Source organism: Manihot esculenta, chromosome 7 (assembly GCF_001659605.2).
Source record: "Manihot esculenta cultivar AM560-2 chromosome 7, M.esculenta_v8, whole genome shotgun sequence".
NCBI lineage: Eukaryota > Viridiplantae > Streptophyta > Magnoliopsida > Malpighiales > Euphorbiaceae > Manihot > Manihot esculenta.
In genome coordinates, this window is record NC_035167.2 from 34,258,450 (window position 1) to 34,277,945 (window position 19,496).

General features: G+C 32.4%; 2 protein-coding genes across 8 annotated transcripts; one reads left to right on the plus strand and one right to left on the minus strand.

Moving 5' to 3' along the window:
- The first annotated feature begins 7 nt into the window (after positions 1–7).
- LOC110619328 (aminoacyl tRNA synthase complex-interacting multifunctional protein 1-like) lies at positions 8–6,927 on the plus strand. 7 transcript variants are annotated; one of them, XM_043958314.1, is made up of 12 exons: positions 8–229; positions 989–1,090; positions 1,161–1,331; positions 1,582–1,647; positions 2,279–2,344; positions 2,733–2,855; positions 3,331–3,482; positions 4,480–4,570; positions 4,715–4,783; positions 5,341–5,432; positions 5,926–5,989; positions 6,569–6,927. In XM_043958314.1, the coding sequence occupies exons 1-12, from the start codon at positions 146–148 to the stop codon at positions 6,671–6,673; spliced, it is 1,185 nt and encodes a 394-aa protein (XP_043814249.1). In that variant the 5' UTR covers positions 8–145; the 3' UTR covers positions 6,674–6,927. The 7 variants fall into 7 exon arrangements, with proteins under 7 accessions (XP_043814249.1, XP_043814251.1, XP_043814250.1 ...); XM_043958316.1 differs by having other exon boundaries at positions 3,337–3,482; XM_043958315.1 differs by having other exon boundaries at positions 2,739–2,855.
- Positions 6,928–11,673: 4,746 nt separating this feature from the next.
- On the minus strand, positions 11,674–18,631 carry LOC110619096 (aminoacyl tRNA synthase complex-interacting multifunctional protein 1). The gene is made up of 11 exons (XM_043958523.1): positions 18,410–18,631; positions 17,546–17,647; positions 17,304–17,474; positions 16,988–17,053; positions 16,291–16,356; positions 15,156–15,307; positions 14,066–14,156; positions 13,854–13,922; positions 13,204–13,295; positions 12,642–12,705; positions 11,674–12,060 (listed from the first exon to the last, which is right to left on the minus strand). The coding sequence occupies exons 1-11, from the start codon at positions 18,491–18,493 to the stop codon at positions 11,956–11,958; spliced, it is 1,062 nt and encodes a 353-aa protein (XP_043814458.1). The 5' UTR covers positions 18,494–18,631; the 3' UTR covers positions 11,674–11,955.
- Positions 18,632–19,496: the final 865 nt, after the last annotated feature.

Here is a 19,496-nt window from a genome sequence, read left to right on the forward strand (position 1 = left end):
ACACGAGCTGCAGCCTGCAATTGCAAACCCTACCAAAGCACTCTGCCGGTGACCTGTGAGCGACAGAGTGAGCGAGTCCCCAAGCTCAAAACCAGAAGTGAAACAAATTGGGGTCTGTCGCAGAAGCAAACAGTTAGGATTGGACATGGCACCTATTGATGAAAGTATCACTCTCAAAAGAAAGCAAGTGATAGCGTCAGCTCTCGTCAAGCACCTCTCTCTAGATCCTGTAAGCCTTAAAACATCATTCTCATCATTCAACTTTGAATTACCTGTACATACTTTGATTCTTTTTGTCTCTTGATGTTTTATCTGTGTGTTCTTAATTATGATTATATAGTGGATAAGTAGAGATTGCTGATTTACCAACAGCTTTATGATTTTCTAGTATGCTATATTTATTGGTTCATTTTACATTTCAGTCCTTTTGCTTGGAAAAGCTATAAGTTGGAGCTAATTAATTTATCTTCGAAACCTCTTCAGTTTGACAACATCGTTGGAGGCTCTCTGTGTGCATTTTACTATGTGTGCTTTTGCGTATTTTTGTGGATGTTGAGAATTTCTGTGTGGAAAAATTTTCAATTTGATAAGTTTTTACACATTGCAATGAATGTTTGGTATTTTCAAGTTATTTTGTGTGTTTTCACATAACGGTTGCATCTCTTACATTTTTCTTCTCAAATTAAATTATTCTTATATTTATTTCCCTCCTTCTAGATAATGATGCCATGTAAAAAAGAGTATTTGAATCCTCACAGATTCATCTCTTGCATTGAAAGACACCCCCCCCCCCTTTCTTTCGCAGTCTCACTGATATGATCTTGTTGCATTCCATCATTTTTTTTGTTATTTGACCGATATTTCTTCTGTTATTCATGAAAGAAAGGCACCAAGTTGCGGAATTTGTGAATTTCATTCTGACCTGTTTTGTACTGTGATTTGTTGGTTTTTAAGATTTTGTGGTTAAGTTTGAAATTAATTTATGTAGGGAACTTCTTTGGGTGTCAGTGGCAAGGATGATATTATGAGCTTGTATACAAAGATATTGAAGTCATCAGGAAAACCTTTTCTGCAGAAAGAAAATGAGGAGGTAAGGTTGCACTGGTTGCCTATGCTCTGACACTACACTGCTATAACTTCAATGTGAACTTTCTTTATAGGTGATGAAGTGGATAGAGTTTGCAGAGAGTTTTCCTGTAGACTGTCAGGCGTGCTTAGATGCTCTCACTGGATTCAATCAAGACTTGGCTCAGAAGTCTATACTCTTGGGCAATGGAACTACACCCTCTGAGGCTGATGTCATTGTGTTTTCTGTTATACATTCTTCAGTGGTATGCTCCTTCTGTTTTTTGCTATGAACTATTCTTCCCATTTGCTGCTCTCTGGTTAGTTAATGCATTCAAATTTTTCTTGCTATTTGATTTTCAAATTTTTCCATATGTTGTCAAAATCTTTTTCAAATAAGAATGACATGTTAGGAATGCCGTTGGTGAACTTAAATTCTTACATTTAGCAGTCCTACTGATATAATAGGTGCGTGTTTGAAATTCTAATGAATTTTGAGAGGTTACCTTTATGCAGATTGGCCTTTCACATTTAGAGAGAGAGAAATTGACACATGTGATGAGATGGATGGATTACATTCAGGTAGGCCCCATTCTTAACTTCTTCTTATTATTCAATTTTTTGAATTTTTTTTATGAATCTGATGGTAACTTTCTGTGGAAGGAAGACTTCTTAGTTACTCTGTGTTATCATCAAACAGTCACATGTGAACTCCCTGCTTTTCAATGTAACTATCAAGACTTTGGCTGTGAGGCTGACTTGATTATGCCTCACCTTTGGCTGTTGGTTCCATTCGCAACAATCTGATTTGATTGGCAGTTTTATGCATCATATTTGTTCAAGTAACATCTTGTACTTGTTTGAAATTTGGGTTTAAGAATTATCACAACTTAAATAAGTCGAACATGTAAGAGCAGTTTATGTTGTCTCAGTTACAATTAGTTGAGCTTTTGTTGACAAATTTAGGTGCATTTCTTAGCAGTATTCAATAGTTGTGGCCTTACCTGACTGAAATAGAGAAGAATGAAAAGCAAAATATTTATCTGTGAAATTTTGTCCTCAGTTTTTAATATTTTTTTTATCATGACCTGAATCTGCATATTTGCAGTTAGTAGCATGATCCCTCAAACAACTATCAAAGAATATGGCATGTTTTCATTATTATTATTTTTTTATAAGACATTTTAGATTACTTGTTTCTTTCTTATTACAGCACAAGGAGGAGTTTGCGCATCTGTTTGAAAAGATATTGCTCAAAAAACCTGCATTTGAGTTTCTGGTGAGCTATCTTGTATTATTATATTGTTTTTATCTGTTTCATTTGCCTTACTAACCCTGTGGCAAGAAGGATTAGAATGTTGAAAAGTATTTGGGATATGTTGGTTGCTACACATTTCACAAAATGAAACCTAAAGTTTAAGGAGAAAAGGGGTCATTGATTTTACATTATTTGATCGGCATCATGGGGATGGAAATAGTCCTGCTTCTACTAGTTGTTTTATGGCAATTTTTTTGTTTGAATGGATTAAAGCATTTTTTGGCAGTTGTAAGCCATCTTTTGTTGAGACAACCTTGTTCTTCTCCCCTCCCCCTTCTCTTATCCAAATGTATTAATTACTTTTGGATCATTCTTTTGGTTGAGTTCCTATTATTCTTTGTTTATTTAGTTGCAGGGTACAAAGGGTATGGCTAAAGTTGAAGTGGATTCAAATGCAAAAAAGACTCTTGAAAGCACTAAGAACACAGAAAAATCAGAAGCAGACAAGAGTACAAAGAAAAATGTTGCTGGGGTAAATCTTTTTCTGTTCCATTTTCTGATACATAGCGCTGATATTTTATGAGCTTTCTTTTTTCAGTTTTGTGATAATAGAATTATATTCATCCATGTTTGTCATTCTGAAGAATGCCAAGAGGTTGAGTAATATGCTGATAATAGTTGTAGAATTCAGAAGTTAATGTTGAAAATCATAGCCTATCAGAGAGTTATTAGCTGTCTAAGCCTTTATATTCCTAGTCAAATAATCTATTTGAAGCTTTTGTAGTTGTAGGAACTGAAATGCCATTGCCAATTCTTAAGCATTTGATCATATTGAAACACACACACACACGCATGTAAAGTACAGTGTATATACATGCCAGTGTATGGTGAAGCTGTGAAATTTTAGATGCATGACTTGGGGTATTTTATTATTCTAATTACTTTTGTCTTTTGATCACGTTACAGTCTTGTGCATTAACATTTCTATGGTTTTTTGTACCTTACTGAAAAAGGTTACAGAAAATAAGGAAGCTGTGCCAGAGAAAAAGAAACCGTCTGAAAAGGAACGTGCTGAGAAAGATAAAGAACTAAGTGTTAGTTTGCTGAACATACAGGTTGGCCTTATTCGCAAAGCATCGAAACATCCATCTGCTGATAGGTAAGCTGACTTCTCATTCTTCTCCTTTAAGCGTTCAATATAGTCATTAGAAAAGCTGTTCCACTGCGATCCTGGTCATCATAGATTTAAGGGGGTATTGGACAAAAAAATCCAAACGTTTATGATAATTCACATTTATATTCAACACTTTATATCTAGGACGGTAAAATCAAAACTTTTCAATTTGTCATAATTATAGCCAAAAGGACTAAATTGAATATAGAAAAATTAATGATAAATTACACTATAGTCCTTAAGGTTTTATATTATTAATAAAATATATAATCCTTTAATTTAAATTTTGTAATTGAAATCAAATATATTTTATATTTATTATGTGTAATATTAAATATATTGTATTGAATAAATATTTATTACAAATAAATTTCTATTATATAAGATATCACATATAAATAATATATATTAAAATATTTCATTGAATTTTTATATTCAATATTATAAATTATGTGTATACTTTTTTATATTTGAAAAACTTTATTTTATATTAATAATATTCTAAATAAAAATATAAACCAAAATATTATATGTTTTAAATTGTAAAGTTTTATTTTTTTATATTTTAAGTTTTTATTAATGTTTACGATATTATATAAAAGTGAAAATAGGGAGTGAATAATGAGTTTAATAAAAAAAAGATATTATTGTAATAAAAATATGTATTTAAAGACTATTTTATTATTCAAATAGAACTTTAGGGACTATATTGTAATTTATCATTAACTTATACAAATTCAATTTAGTCCTCTTAGCTATAATTGTGACATTTAGTCCTCTTAGTTATAATTGTGACAAATTGAAAAGGTTTAGTTTTAACATCCAAGATTTAAAGTATTGAATATAAACGTGAATTACCATAGACGTTTGGATTTTTTTGTCCAATAGCCCTAGATTTAAATTTCAAGTATCTTAATTTATGCAACGTGGCATGTCTGATAGAAACTATTTGTGACATTTTTAATCTTGGTTGTTGATTCAGTTTATTGGTTGAGGAGATAGATGTTGGGGATGCGAAATTGAGGCAGGTGGTCAGTGGTTTGGCAAAGTATTGCAGTCCAGATGAGTTGACGGTATGATTATGTAGTTTATTGGAAATAAATAAGCTATACTAGTTCTTTTTTTTTGTAACTATTTTTTGTTTACTTTTTGGGATTTATTCAAGTACCGAAGTCCAGTTGCTAATGCTGTATTTGGTATTTGCATTTTCTATAAAGAATCGTCGTGTTGTGCTGATAACAAATGTAAAACCTGGAAAGCTACGAGATGTGATGTCAGAAGGACTGGTAAGTTTTCTATGCATTTTTATTGTTGTATGAATCAAGTAATGATGTTCTTTATATTCAGTGAAACCTTATGGTTTAATTGAATTACTGCTTTTGTTTTCAACACTTTTCTTATAAACCTCGTGACTAAAGAGTAAAACAAGCAACAATAGGATCTGTGTCTTGCTAGTAGGATAATTCTGCTATTGTAATAGTGTCATGTCGAAATTTTTGTGCTTCTTACGTGGACTGATTATTGTGAACATTGTCAAATGATGTATTTTGTGCTTGTTAGGTCATTTATATCAATAAAATTTAGCATTTTGGAAAAGAAAGTCGTTGATCTTATTGATTTTAATTATAACCACATGGTGGTGATGCTAATTGATTCCATCTCGTGAATATTGGCAGTGTCCATGTGTATGCTTTGTTCATTTCCTCTTTCTTGTTGCCAAAGGTCCTAGATATTCTAGTTTGCTGTGATCGGTTATTCAATTTGTACCAAATTAACTTAGTTAACACAAGAGTCCCAAGGAATGAATTTAGTGCGTCAGGTGTTTGCTTTCTAATTTTTTCAGGTCCTGTGTGCTTCTAATGAGGATCACAGTGTGGTGGAGCCCCTGCTCCCTCCAGAAGGTGCTAAAATAGGAGAACGTGTCTCATTTTCAGGGTAAGCATACAGAAGTTGCTTAATGCTAATAGAGTAATTTTAATAGCTGAAATACTGGAGGAGAAAGTGTGAAAGCACATTTTTGAATAGCTAATAGCCAGTTGAATACTTGCTAGTAGCTGCCATTTTCTATAGTAAATGCATATTTCGTCTTCCATGTGATGTGCTAGTATCAATTTCTGTTGAAAACAATATTGCTGGTTGGTCACTAATTTTGAAAAGCATTTGAATTTGAACAATAAGGTTGCATTTTTTTTGGGTAAAGTGGCTGTTGCCATGTAGTGTCATTCTAAGACTAGAAAACTAGGAATATACAGCTGTAAGGTGTTTACTGTCACATGCAAATGGTTCATATGCATGGGTTTGGCCCTGACAATGTGTATAGCCAAACGGCAGAGTTTTGTAATTTCTTCCTCCTTCCTTAAAATTATGTGGTTTTCTGCTGAAAGTTGAAAACTATTTGGTCTAATATATAGTTAATATTTTCATTCAGGATTGATGGTAAGCCAGAAGATGTCCTTAATCCAAAAAAGAAGCAGTTGGAGAAAATAACACTGGTATGTGGTTCGAACTTTTGTTTTTCTTGTTATGAGCTGGGTTCATTTTATGTTGTCTGCCTATTCAGTTTAACCTGCACCTTATCTATCAAACTTCTCGGTCATCTTCTTGTTAATTAGGATCATGTTCCATAGAACTCAGAAAAAGTATGGGTGAATGAATTGGCGTTAGTTGGCCATTTGTAGTTTTCTGTTTGGTTCTGTGGCCCACTGCAGGTAAATATCAATTAATTAGATGATGTGATTCAATGAGCATGCCAAAAGTTAAAATTAAGGACTACACCAGTCATATTTCCTTCCTAGTTCTTAGTAGATATGACAAATTTTGAACAGCAGCGGGGAAGTAACGACTTATAGTTTGTCTTGTTTTTATAGTTTGTGAATAATAACTTTTTTCTGTCTTTAGTGCTTGTCGTCTTAAAAGAGGAGATTTGACAGCACTGATGGGTGGGTGAACTGGTTTCTCTGTACTGCACATGAATGCTGTGGCCATGGCTTGTGTCATTATTGCCTTCTCATCTAGTTAGTATATGAATTCTTTCGTTATGGTTTTTGATCATGAGCATTTCATGGGTGCAGAATCTTTTCACCGATGACAAGGGTGTGGCCACATTTAAGGGCATACCATTTATGACATCTGGTGGGCCATGCACATCATCCATTCCAAAGGCAAGCATCAAATGACGACAGGGACCAATTGGACCACATTGTAGCTTACTGTTTACTGGTTATATAAATTTTAGCTTTAAGCTCTATTTGTTATCTAGTACAAGAAAACACATGTTAAAACAGCCAGGGGTTTTGAATCATGTAGTAACATCATCAGATTCAAACTGTCGCATTCATTTGGAATCTGATGTTGCACAAAATTCAGCAAGGTGAGTTTTTAATCACATGAACAATTGTTAAATCAATAGAAATTTTGAGTTGTCCTGCAATTTGATGTATTTAGCAAAGTTGGAAACCTCTTCTTGCTTCTTCTTCTCCGCCCTTGTGTATATACACACACAAAAACGCGTGCATATGTACTGGAATACAAGTGATTGAAAGTGATATATTTATATATATATTTGATGCAGTTTGTCCATCTTTTGCTGAGGATGCATGGGATATTCTTCCAAATAACTTATAGTGTGGCAGCTTTCGTAGTTTGTCCTGTTCAGATAAGAGAAATAGCCGCTTGCAAATCTGTTCTGCAGATTGAGAATTAAGGAATAGATGAATGTTTTTGTCTTGTTGGATGCTCATCCACTTGAGCTTTCTTCTTTTAGCACTAGAATCAAGTTTGTCATAGAAAATCCAATTCTCTGAATCTATATCAAGGAACTGCACTTCAAATGTGCAAGCACTAGTACAAAGCTCTGAATCGAAATAAATGAAAGATGATTCCCCGCTCATAATCCGCAACAAATGAAGTTGCAAGTTCTTGTGCTTAATATATTTTTTTTTTTCCTTTTTTGATTAATAGAGGATTTCGTACTCATTGAAACTATCATGTCTTAAAAATTATATCCTGATGCATGGGATTGGAATATATTTTATAAAATAGTTTGATTCATGGTGGGAGAGTTCAATGGCAGGACAAAGCCATTTATAAAGTGAATGGCCAAGCATGAAAAGGCCATCAGTGGCTAAGCTTAGCCTCATTTATGGGGTTATGGGTCTTACTCCTAACTGTTCAATGCATTGAGGGACTTGGTTTCTTGAAAAATAATTAAGGAATGTATGAAATTTAGAGAAGCCCATCTTGTTTATCACTCACAGTCAGCGATGAGTAGGAGATGCGATTGCTTCTAATGTTATTATATTTTATTTGATGCTGTAAGAGTATCAAAGAAAGAATCCCAATGGAATTTTAACAATTGGTAATTGATCCTCAAGACTTCTCTGCAATCCGTAGTACTTTCAATGATCAAAACTAGCACAGATTCTATTCTGGAAAAATAAAGAACTATGTGCATCCTCTTTTTAAAATTCAAAAGAAATATTATTATGCATACCTGTCCAGTTGTGCACCTAAGATTTCATATGGATCTTGCCCTGATAAGCCAATGAGGAAATCATTTCATATCCTATAAAATCAACATTACATAGGGATGTAAACGGGTAGGGTATCCGTGAAAATTAAACTACCCGAATCTAAACTCAATTTATATTAGTAATATCCGAACCCGTTTAGAATCCGATTAAAAATTAATTTAAACTATCCGAATCCGTCCCAAACCCGATTATTATTATCCGAATAAAATCCGAACCCGTTTAATCTTATATATTTTAATTAATAATTTATAAAAAAAATATTTTTTATTAATAATTTTCATTTAAAAAATATAATATTTCTAAAGAATATTTAAATTTAAATTTTTAAATAAAAATATATAAAAAAAATTTATAAATATTATTATAAAATATAGGGAAAATTACTTTTTAGTCCCTGAGGTATAGCGTAATTAACGGATTCGTCCCTCTATTTTTAGAACCCAACACTTTCGTCCCTGAGGTTTAATTCCGTCAAAATTAGAGGTCCCTCCGTCAAAAATGCCGTTAGTGATAGGAAAAATGACCGAATTACCCTTTTTAGAACTCAATACTTTAGTCCCTGAAATTTAATTCCTACAAATTTATAGGTCCCTCTCTCAAAGAATTAAAGGAAAAAATACATTTTTGTCCCTAAGATATTACATAATTAACATATTTGTCCCTCTATTTTTTTGAATTCAATATTTTAGTCCCTAAAGTTTAATTTCGTCAAACTTTAAGGAAGAAAATCTCAAATTCAATCTCCATAAATAAATAAAAATTTTAATAAATTTAAGATTCAAATTCAGCAAAAATAATAAAAATCAAAATATATAAAATTTAAATTATTAAAAATAAAAAGTTAAAACTCAATATAAATATTTTTTGTGATGCTGTTCGTCATCGATCACTGCTCGCCATTTTAAAAATTCATTAAAATGTCTCTGATATTTTAAAAAATTTACTAGTTAGTCTTTCCGTTAATTTTAGTCGTTAAGTGTTATAAAAAAAAATCTAAAATTTCCATGATATGGAGTGACTAATTAGTAAATTTTTTAATAATTTGAGGGACTAATTAATTTTTTTTTCTAAACTATAGGGACTAAATAGTAAAATATTTAGTGATAAAATTAATAGAAGAACTAACTAGTAGACTTTTTAAAATGTTAGGGACATTTTAATATATTTTTCAAAATTGAGGGACTAAGTAGCGAGTTTTTCCATTCTATAGGGACTAAATAGTATTTTTTTTCATTTTATTATTGATAAGGGTATTTTTGGGATTATATTTATTCTCTTTCCTTTGACCAAGTGAAAATCATTGACTTAACAGAAATTTTTGACGGAGGGACCTTGAATTTTGACGGAATTAAACCTCAGGGACGAAAATGTTGGGTTCTAAAAATAAAGGGACGAATCTGTTAATTACGCTATACCTCAGAGACTAAAAAGTAATTTTCTCAAAAATATATTATTTATATTAAATTAATTATTTATATAAACGGGTTCGGGTAGTGGATACTCTGTACATAAAATTTGAATCCGATTCGAACCCGCAACAGGTATTATTTTTAAAACCCAAACCCATCTCAAACCCGATTATAACTATCCAAATTCATTTTATTAGGGTTCAGTCAGATCGGGTACCTAAAAATACCCGATCCGGTTACATCCCTACCTGCAATAAAAGAAAATCAACAAACAGACTCACAGAAGATGTATGAACGTAATATAATTGCGAATTTATAGTGAGAAAACAAAAAGAAAATGAAGGAGGTGGGTGAGAAAATAAATTATTAAAACATGAATTTAGACATAAAGGAATGGAGAGTACATTATCAAATTATTCACAGTGGTGAATGTTCAGAGAGGAATATCCTCTCAAGTAGATCACAGATATTTCGTGATCCTTCTTGGGTTTCTCTTTGATTTGATTCAGTCCCATTCTTCCATACATATCACGTCATTCTCTCTCTTTCTGAGTTCTGTTTCTCTATGTCTATAGAATCAGTATCAGTATCAGCATCTGTATCTGTATCCGTATTCTCTCTGCAAGATGCTCACTCTGCCCTGCATTTCATGGATTTTGGACCACTTAATATTTCTCTCAACTTTTCACATTCTGATTTTATTTTCTTGGTTTCCCACACAATCTTAAAAGAAAATATTTCACTTACATTGTTCAATCTTCTTCATGTCTATAAAATAATGGGAAATTCTAACTTGTATCCATTTTCATTACAATCTCTTTGGTCTAGGCAAAGAATCCATAACCTCTGCCAAAGATCACCCCAAGCATCTCAAGGAAGCCAACCGACTTCAGTAGATAACATAAAAGCTTCAGGGAGATCTTTATGATAGGATTGAAAAATGTGATCCATATAGATCTGAATTAATTATTGAAAAATATAAAATTCTTACCTATAATTTGATATATACTCACAGTTAATTAAAAATAATAATAATTATGATTTTAAAAAGGACCCACCATATTTTTTCTCGTTGGACCGACGAAAATATAGAGACTAAGATTAAGTGTAATGTTGATTTTATAGGATATGAAATGATTTCCTCATTGGCTTATCAGGGCAAGATCCATATGAAATCTTAGGTGCACAACTGGACAGGTATGCATAATAATATTTCTTTTGAATTTTAAAAAGAGGATGCACATAGTTCTTTATTTTTCCAGAATAGAATCTGTGCTAGTTTTGATCATTGAAAGTACTACGGATTGCAGAGAGGTCTTGAGGATCAATTACCAATTGTTAAAATTCCATTGGGATTCTTTCTTTGATACTCTTACAGCATCAAATAAAATATAATAACATTAGAAGCAATAGCATCTCCTACTCATCGCTGACAGTGAGTGATAAACAAGATGGGCTTCTCTAAATTTCATACATTCCTTACTTATTTTTCAAGAAACCAAGTCCCTCAATGCATTGAACAGTTAGGAGTAAGACCCATAACCCCATAAATGAGGCTAAGCTTAGCCACTGATGGCCTTTTCATGCTTGGCCATTCACTTTATAAATGGCTTTGTCCTGCCATTGAACTCTCCCACCATGAATCAAACTATTTTATAAAATATATTCCAATCCCATGCATCAGGATATAATTTTTAAGACATGATAGTTTCAATGAGCACGAAATCCTCTATTAATCAAAAAACGAAAAAAAAATATATTAAGCACAAGAACTTGCAACTTCATTTGTTGCGGATTATGAGTGGGGAATCATCTTTCATTTGTTTCGATTCAGAGCTTTGTACTAGTGCTTGCACATTTGAAGTGCAGTTCCTTGATATAGATTCAGAGAATTGGATTTTCTATGACAAACTTGATTCTAGTGCTAAAAGAAGAAAGCTCAAGTGGATGAGCATCCAACAAGACAAAAACATTCATCTATTCCTTAATTCTCAATCTGCAGAACAGATTTGCAAGCGGCTATTTCTCTTACTTATCTGAACAGGACAAACTACGAAAGCTGCCACACTATAAGCTATTTGGAAGAATATCTCATGCATCCTCAGCAAAAGATGGACAAACTGCATCAAATATATATATAAATATATATCACTTTCAATCACTTGTATTCCAGTACATATGCACGCGTTTTTGTGTGTGTATATACACAAGGGTGGAGAAGAAGAAGCAAGAAGAGGTTTCCAACTTTGCTAAATACATCAAATTGCAGGACAGCTCAAAATTTGTATTGATTTAACAATTGCTAATGTGATTAAAAACTCACCTTGCTGAATTTTGTGCAACATCAGATTCCAAATGAATGCGACCATTTGAATCTGATGATGTTACTACATGATTCAAAACCCCTGGCTGTTTTAACATGTGTTTTCTTGTACTAGATAACAAATAGAGCTTAAAGCTAAAATTTATATAACCAGTAAACAGTAAGCTACAATGTGGTCCAATTGGTCACTGTCGTCATTTGATGCTTGCCTTTGGAATGGATGATGTGCATGGCCCACCAGATGTCATAAATGGTATGCCCTTAAATGCGGCCACACCCTTGTCATCGGTGAAAAGATTCTGCACCCATGAAATGCTCATGATCAAAAACCATAACGAAAGAATTCATATACTAACTAGATGAGAAGGCTATAATGACACAAGCCATGGCCACAGCATTCATGTGCAGTACAGAGAAACCAGTTCACCCACCCATCAGTACTGTCAAATCTCCTCTTTTAAGAAGACAAGCATTAAAGACAGAAAAAAGTTATTATTCACAAACTATAAAAACAAGACAAACTATAAGTCGTTACTTCCCCGCTGCTACCTTCAAAATTTGTCATATCTACTAAGAACTAGGAAGGAAATATGACTGGTGTAGTCCTTAATTTTAACTTTTGGCATGCTCATTGAATCACATCATCTAATTAATTGATATTTACCTGCAGTGGGCCACAGAACCAAACAGAAAACTACAAATGGCCAACTAACGGCAATTCATTCACCCATACTTTTTCTGAGTTCTATGGAACATGATCCTAATTAACAAGAAGATGACTGAGAAGTTTGATAGATAAGGTACAGGTTAAACTGAATAGGCAGACAACATAAAATGAACCCAGCTCATAACAAGAAAAACAAAAGTTCGAACCACATACCGGTGTTATTTTCTCCAACTGCTTCTTTTTTGGATTTAGGACATCTTCTGGCTTACCATCAATCCTGAATGAAAATATTAACAACTATATATTAGACCAAATAGTTTTCAACTTTCAGCAGAAAACCACATAATTTTAAGGAAGGAGGAAGAAATTACAAAACTCTGCCGTTTGGCTATACACATTGTCAGGGCCAAACCCATGCATATGAACCATTTGCATGTGACAGTAAACACCTTACAGCTGTATATTCCTAGTTTTCTAGTCTTAGAATGACACTACATGGCAACAGCCACTTTACCAAAAAAAAAAATGCAACCTTATTGTTCAAATTCAAATGCTTTTCAAAATTAGTGACCAACCAGCAATATTGTTTTCAACAGAAATTGATACTAGCACATCACATGGAAGACGAAATATGCATTTACTATAGAAAATGGCAGCTACTAGCAAGTATTCAACTGGCTATTAGCTATTCAAAAATGTGCTTTCACACTTTCTCCTCCAGTATTTCAGCTATTAAAATTACTCTATTAGCGTTAAGCAACTTCTGTATGCTTACCCTGAAAATGAGACACGTTCTCCTATTTTAGCACCTTCTGGAGGGAGCAGGGGCTCCACCACACTGTGATCCTCATTAGAAGCACACAGGACCTGAAAAAATTAGAAAGCAAACACCTGACGCACTAAATTCATTCCTTGGGACTCTTATGTTAACTAAGTTAATTTGGTACAAATTGAATAACCGATCACAGCAAACTAGAATATCTAGGACCTTTGGCAACAAGAAAGAGGAAATGAACAAAGCATACACATGGACACTGCCAATATTCACGAGATGGAATCAATTAGCATCACCACCATGTGGTTATAATTAAAATCAATAAGATCGACGACTTTCTTTTCCAAAATGACTAAATTTTATTGATATAAATGACCTAACAAGCACAAAATAAATCATTTGACCATTTTCACAATAATCAGTCCACATAAGAAGCACAAAAATTTCGACATGACACTATTACAATAGCAGAATTATCCTACTAGCAAGACACAGATCCTATTGTTGCTTGTTTTACTCTTTAGTCACGAGATTTATAAGAAAATTGTTGAAAACAAAAGCAGTAATTCAATTAAACCATAAGGTTTCACTGAATATAAAGAACATCATTACTTGATTCATACAACAATAAAAATGCATAGAAAACTTACCAGTCCTTCTGACATCACATCTCGTAGCTTTCCAGGTTTTACATTTGTTATCAGCACAACACGACGATTCTTTATAGAAAATGCAAATACCAAATACAGCATTAGCAACTGGACTTCGGTATTTGAATAAATCCCAAAAAGTAAACAAAAAATAGTTACACAAAAAAGAACTAGTATAGCTTATTTATTTCCAATAAACTACATAATCATACCGTCAACTCATCTGGACTGTAATACTTTGCCAAACCACTGACCACCTGCCTCAATTTTGCATCCCCAACATCTATCTCCTCAACCAATAAACTGAATCAACAACCAAGATTAAAAATGTCACAAATAGTTTCTATCAGACATGCCACGTTGCATAAATTAAGATACTTGAAATTTAAATCTAGGGCTATTGGACAAAAAAATCCAAATGTCTATGGTAATTCACGTTTATATTCAATACTTTAAATCTTGGATGTTAAAACTAAACCTTTTCAATTTGTCACAATTATAACTAAGAGGACTAAATGTCACAATTATAGCTAAGAGGACTAAATTGAATTTGTATAAGTTAATGATAAATTACAATATAGTCCCTAAAGTTCTATTTGAATAATAAAATAGTCTTTAAATACATATTTTTTTTACAATAATATCTTTTTTTATTAATCTCATTATTCACTCCCTATTTTCACTTTTATATAATATCGTAAACATTAATAAAAACTTAAAATATAAAAAAATAAAACTTTACAATTTAAAACATATAATATTTTGGTTTATACTTTTATTTAGAATAATATTAATATAAAATAAAGTTTTTCAAATATAAAAAAGTATACACATAATTTATAATATTGAATATAAAAATTCAATGAAATATTTTAATATATATTATTTATATGTGATGTCTTATATAATAGAAATTTATTTGTAATAAATATTTATTCAATACAATATATTTAATATTACATATAATAAATATAAAATATATTTGATTTCAATTACAAAATTTAAATTAAAGGATTATATATTTTATTAATAATATGAAACCTTAAGGACTATAGTGTAATTTATCATTAATTTTTCTATATTCAATTCAGTCCTTTTGGCTATAATTGTGACAAATTGAAAAGTTTTGATTTTACCGTCCTAGATATAAAGTGTTGAATATAAATGTGAATTATCATAAACGTTTGGATTTTTTTGTCCAATACCCCCTTAAATCTATGATGACCAGGATCGCAGTGGAACAGCTTTTCTAATGACTATATTGAACACTTAGAGGAGAAGAATGAGAAGTTGTCAGCTTACCTATCAGCAGATGGATGTTTCGATGCTTTGCGAATAAGGCCAACCTGTATGTTCAGCAAACTAACACTTAGTTCTTTATCTTTCTCAGCAGGTTCCTTTTCAGACGGTTTCTTTTTCTCTGGCACAGGTTCCTTATTTTCTGTAACCTTTTTCTGTAAGGTACAAAAAACCATAGAAATGTTAATGCACAAGACTGTAACGTGATCAAAAGACAAAAGTAATTAGAATAATAAAATACCCCAAGTCATGCATCTAAAATTTCGCAGCTTCACCATACACTGGCATGTATATACACTGTACTTTACATGCGTGTGTGTGTGTTTCAATATGATCAAATGCTTAAGAATTGGCAATGGCATTTCAGTTCCTACAACTACAAAAGCTTCAAATAGATTATTTGCCTAGGAATATAAAGGCTTAGACAGCTAATAACTCTCTGATAGGCTATGATTTTCAACATTAACTTCTGAATTCTACAACTATTATCAGCATATTTCTGAACCTCTTGGCATTCTTCAGAATGACAAACATGGATGAATATAATTCTATTATTACAAAACTGAAAAAAGAAAGCTCATAAAATATCAGCACTATGTATCAGAAAATGGAACAGAAAAAGATTTACCCCAGCAACATTTTTCTTTGTACTCTGTCTGCTTCTGATTTTTCTGTGTTCTTTGTGCTTTCAAGAGTCTTTTTTGCATTTGAATCCACTTCAACTTTAGCCATACCCTTTGTACCCTGCAACTAAATAAACAAAGAATAATAGGAACTCAACCAAAAGAATGATCCAAAAGTAATTAATACATTTGGATAAGAGAAGGGGGAGGGGAGAAGAACAAGGTTGTCTCAACAAAAGATGGCTTACAACTGCCAAAAAATGCTTTAATCCATTCAAACGAAAAAATTGCCATTAAACAACTAGTAGAAGCAGGACTATTTCCATCCCCATGATGCAGATCAAATAATGTAAAATCAATGACCCCTTTTCTCCTTAAACTTTAGGTTTCATTTTGTGAAATGTGTAGCAACCAACATATCCCAAATACTTTTCAACATTCTAATCCTTCTTGCCTCAGGGTTAGTAAGGCAAATGAAACAGATAAAAACAATATAATAATACAAGATAGCTCACCAGAAACTCAAATGCAGGTTTTTTGAGCAATATCTTTTCAAACAGATCCGCAAACTCCTCCTTGTGCTGTAATAAGAAAGAAACAAGTAATCTACAATGTCTTATAAAAAAATAATAATAATGAAAACATGCCATATTCTTTGATAGTTGTTTGAGGGATCATGCTACTAACTGCAAATATGCAGATTCAGGTCATGATAAAAAAAATATTAAAAACTGAGGACAAAATTTCACAGATAAACATTTGCTTTTCATTCTTCTCTATTTGAGTCAGGTAAGGCCACAACTATTGAATACTGCTAAGAAATGCACCTAAATTTGTCAACAAAAACTCAACTAATTGTAACTGAGACAACATAAACTGCTCTTACATGTTCGACTTATTTAAGTTGTGATAATTCTTAAACCCAAATTTCAAACAAGTACAAGATGTTACTTGAACAAATATGATGCATAAAACTGCCAATCAAATCAGATTGTTGCGAATGGAACCAACAGCCAAAGGTGAGGCATAATCAAGTCAGCCTCACAGCCAAAGTCTTGATAGTTACATTGAAAAGCAGGGAGTTCACATGTGACTGTTTGATGATAACATAGAGTAACTAAGAAGTCTTCCTTCCACAGAAACTTACCATCAGATTCATAAAAAAAAATTCAAAAAAGTGAATAATAAGAAGAAGTTAAGAATGGGCCCTACCTGAATGTAATCCATCCATCTCATCACATGTGTCAATTTCTCTCTCTCTAAATGTGAAAGGCCAATCTGCATAAAAGTAACCTCTCAAAATTCATTAGAATTTCAAACACGCACCTATTATATCAGTAGGACAGATAAATGTAAGAATTTAAGTTCACCAACGGCATTCCTAACGTGTCATTCTTATTTGAAAAAGATTTTGACAACATATGGAAAAATTTGAAAATCAAATAGCAAGAAAAATTTGAATGCATTAACTAACCAGAGAGCAGCAAATAGGAAGAATAGTTCATAGCAAAAAACAGAAGGAGCATACCACTGAAGAATGTATAACAGAAAACACAATGACATCAGCCTCAGAGGGTGTAGTTCCATTGCCCAAGAGTATAGACTTCTGAGCCAAGTCTTGATTGAATCCAGTGAGAGCATCTAAGCACGCCTGACAGTCTACAGGAAAACTCTCTGCAAACTCTATCCACTTCATCACCTATAAAGAAAAGTTCACATTGAAGTTATAGCAGTGTAGTGTCAGAGCATAGGCAACCAGTGCAACCTTACCTCCTCATTTTCTTTCTGCAGAAAAGGTTTTCCTGATGACTTCAAAATCTTTGTATACAAGCTCATAATATCATCCTTGCCACTGACACCCAAAGAAGTTCCCTACAGAAATTAATTTCAAACTTAACCACATAATCTTAAAAACCAACAAATCACAGTACAAAACAGGTCAGAATGAAATTCACAAATTCCGCAACTTGGTGCCTTTCTTTCATGAATAACAGAAGAAATATCGGTCAAATAACAAATAAAATGATGGAATGCAACAAGATCATATCAGTGAGACTGCGAAAGAAAAGGGGGGGGGGGTGTGTCTTTCAATGCAAGAGATGAATCTGTGAGGATTGAAATACTCTTTTTTACATGGCATCATTATCTAGAAGGAGGGAAATAAATATAAGAATAATTTAATTTGAGAAGAAAAATGTAAGAGATGCAACCGTTATGTGAAAACACACAAAATAACTTGAAAATACCAAACATTCATTGCAATGTGTAAAAACTTATCAAATTGAAAATTTTTCCACACAGAAGTTCTCAACATCCACAAAAATACGCAAAAGCACACATAGTAAAATGCACACAGAGAGCCTCCAACGATGTTGTCAAACTGAAGAGGTTTCGAAGATAAATTAATGAGCTCCAACTTATAGCTTTTCCAAGCAAAAGGACTGAAATGTAAAATGAACCAATAAATATAGCATACTAGAAAATCATAAAGCTGTTGGTAAATCAGCAATCTCTACTTATCCACTATATAATCATAATTAAGAACACACAGATAAAACATCAAGAGACAAAAAGAATCAAAGTATGTACAGGTAATTCAAAGTTGAATGATGAGAATGATGTTTTAAGGCTTACAGGATCTAGAGAGAGGTGCTTGACGAGAGCTGATGCTATCACTTGCTTTCTTTTGAGAGTGATACTTTCATCAATAGGTGCCATGTCCAATCCTAAGTGTTTGCTTCTGCGACAGACCCCAATTTGTTTCACTTCTGGTTTTGAGCTTGGGGACTCGCTCACTCTGTCGCTCACAGGTCACCGGCAGAGTGCTTTGGTAGGGTTTGCAATTGCAGGCTGCAGCTCGTGTTGAGCGTGTCCCGCATGTGAAATGTGATCGTTCGGCACAGAACATAGGCCCATTGGAGCCCAACCTTGCAATCAGTTGGATTTCCACAAAATTTCTGAATCCTTTAACCTTGGGTTGAAAGCTTGAAACCCACGAAAGCCCTGTTACAAGCATTCTGCCTTTGCCAATTGATAGCGTGAAAAAGAATTTGGTTGAAATTGAAAACATCCATTAAATTAATTTAATTCAAAAATTTAGTTTGATTTTTTTATATATATATTTTGATTTGATTTTTAATTAAAAAATTGATTTATTCTGTTGAAATTGCAGGAAAAAAGTTGAAATGAGGAGTTTATTTTCTACAATTAAAGACTTAAATTATTAATAAATAAAATAAATATAACTGAAATTGAATGAAAACTAGTGCAGAATAAGTCTCTATTTTTTACTAAGAGTGAACATATTCTGCATTTTGATGATTTATTAAAAAACTTAATAATTAAAATAGTTAATATTTCTGAATATGGCTTATGATTTAAAAGTATTTATAGCCAATTCTAAAATTATGAAATAATAAAATACAAATTTTAGGGTCTATTAAACTATTATTTGAGTTTATTTTATTATAAAAAATATATATATATATTGAATATAGTATTTTTTTTACTTCTTTTAATAAATATAACATTATTTGCTAACATTTCAGTTTACTTTTAAATAACAAAAATGCTTACTGACAAATCAAATTAATAATTCACAATAGCAACAGAAAAAAGAAGTTTCTAAAATCTGCAATGATTAAATACCTGAGAAGATATAATTTAAAGGAGTAAAAAGAAAAATCTGATTGTTAAAACTAGGCCTGTGCAATCGGTCGGT

Coding starts and splice junctions, on each gene's coding strand:
- LOC110619328 (XM_043958314.1), top strand. CDS start 146: ATGGCACCTATTGATGAAAGTATCACTCTCAAAAGAAAGCAAGTGATA. Junction 230..988: donor AGCACCTCTCTCTAGATCCT/GTAAGCCTTAAA, acceptor TAATTTATGTAG/GGAACTTCTTTGGGTGTCAG. Junction 2,856..3,330: donor CAAAGAAAAATGTTGCTGGG/GTAAATCTTTTT, acceptor TGTACCTTACTG/AAAAAGGTTACAGAAAATAA.
- LOC110619096 (XM_043958523.1), bottom strand. CDS start 18,493: ATGGCACCTATTGATGAAAGTATCACTCTCAAAAGAAAGCAAGTGATA. Junction 17,648..18,409: donor AGCACCTCTCTCTAGATCCT/GTAAGCCTTAAA, acceptor TAATTTCTGTAG/GGAACTTCTTTGGGTGTCAG. Junction 14,157..15,155: donor AAACATCCATCTGCTGATAG/GTAAGCTGACAA, acceptor TTGTTGATTCAG/TTTATTGGTTGAGGAGATAG.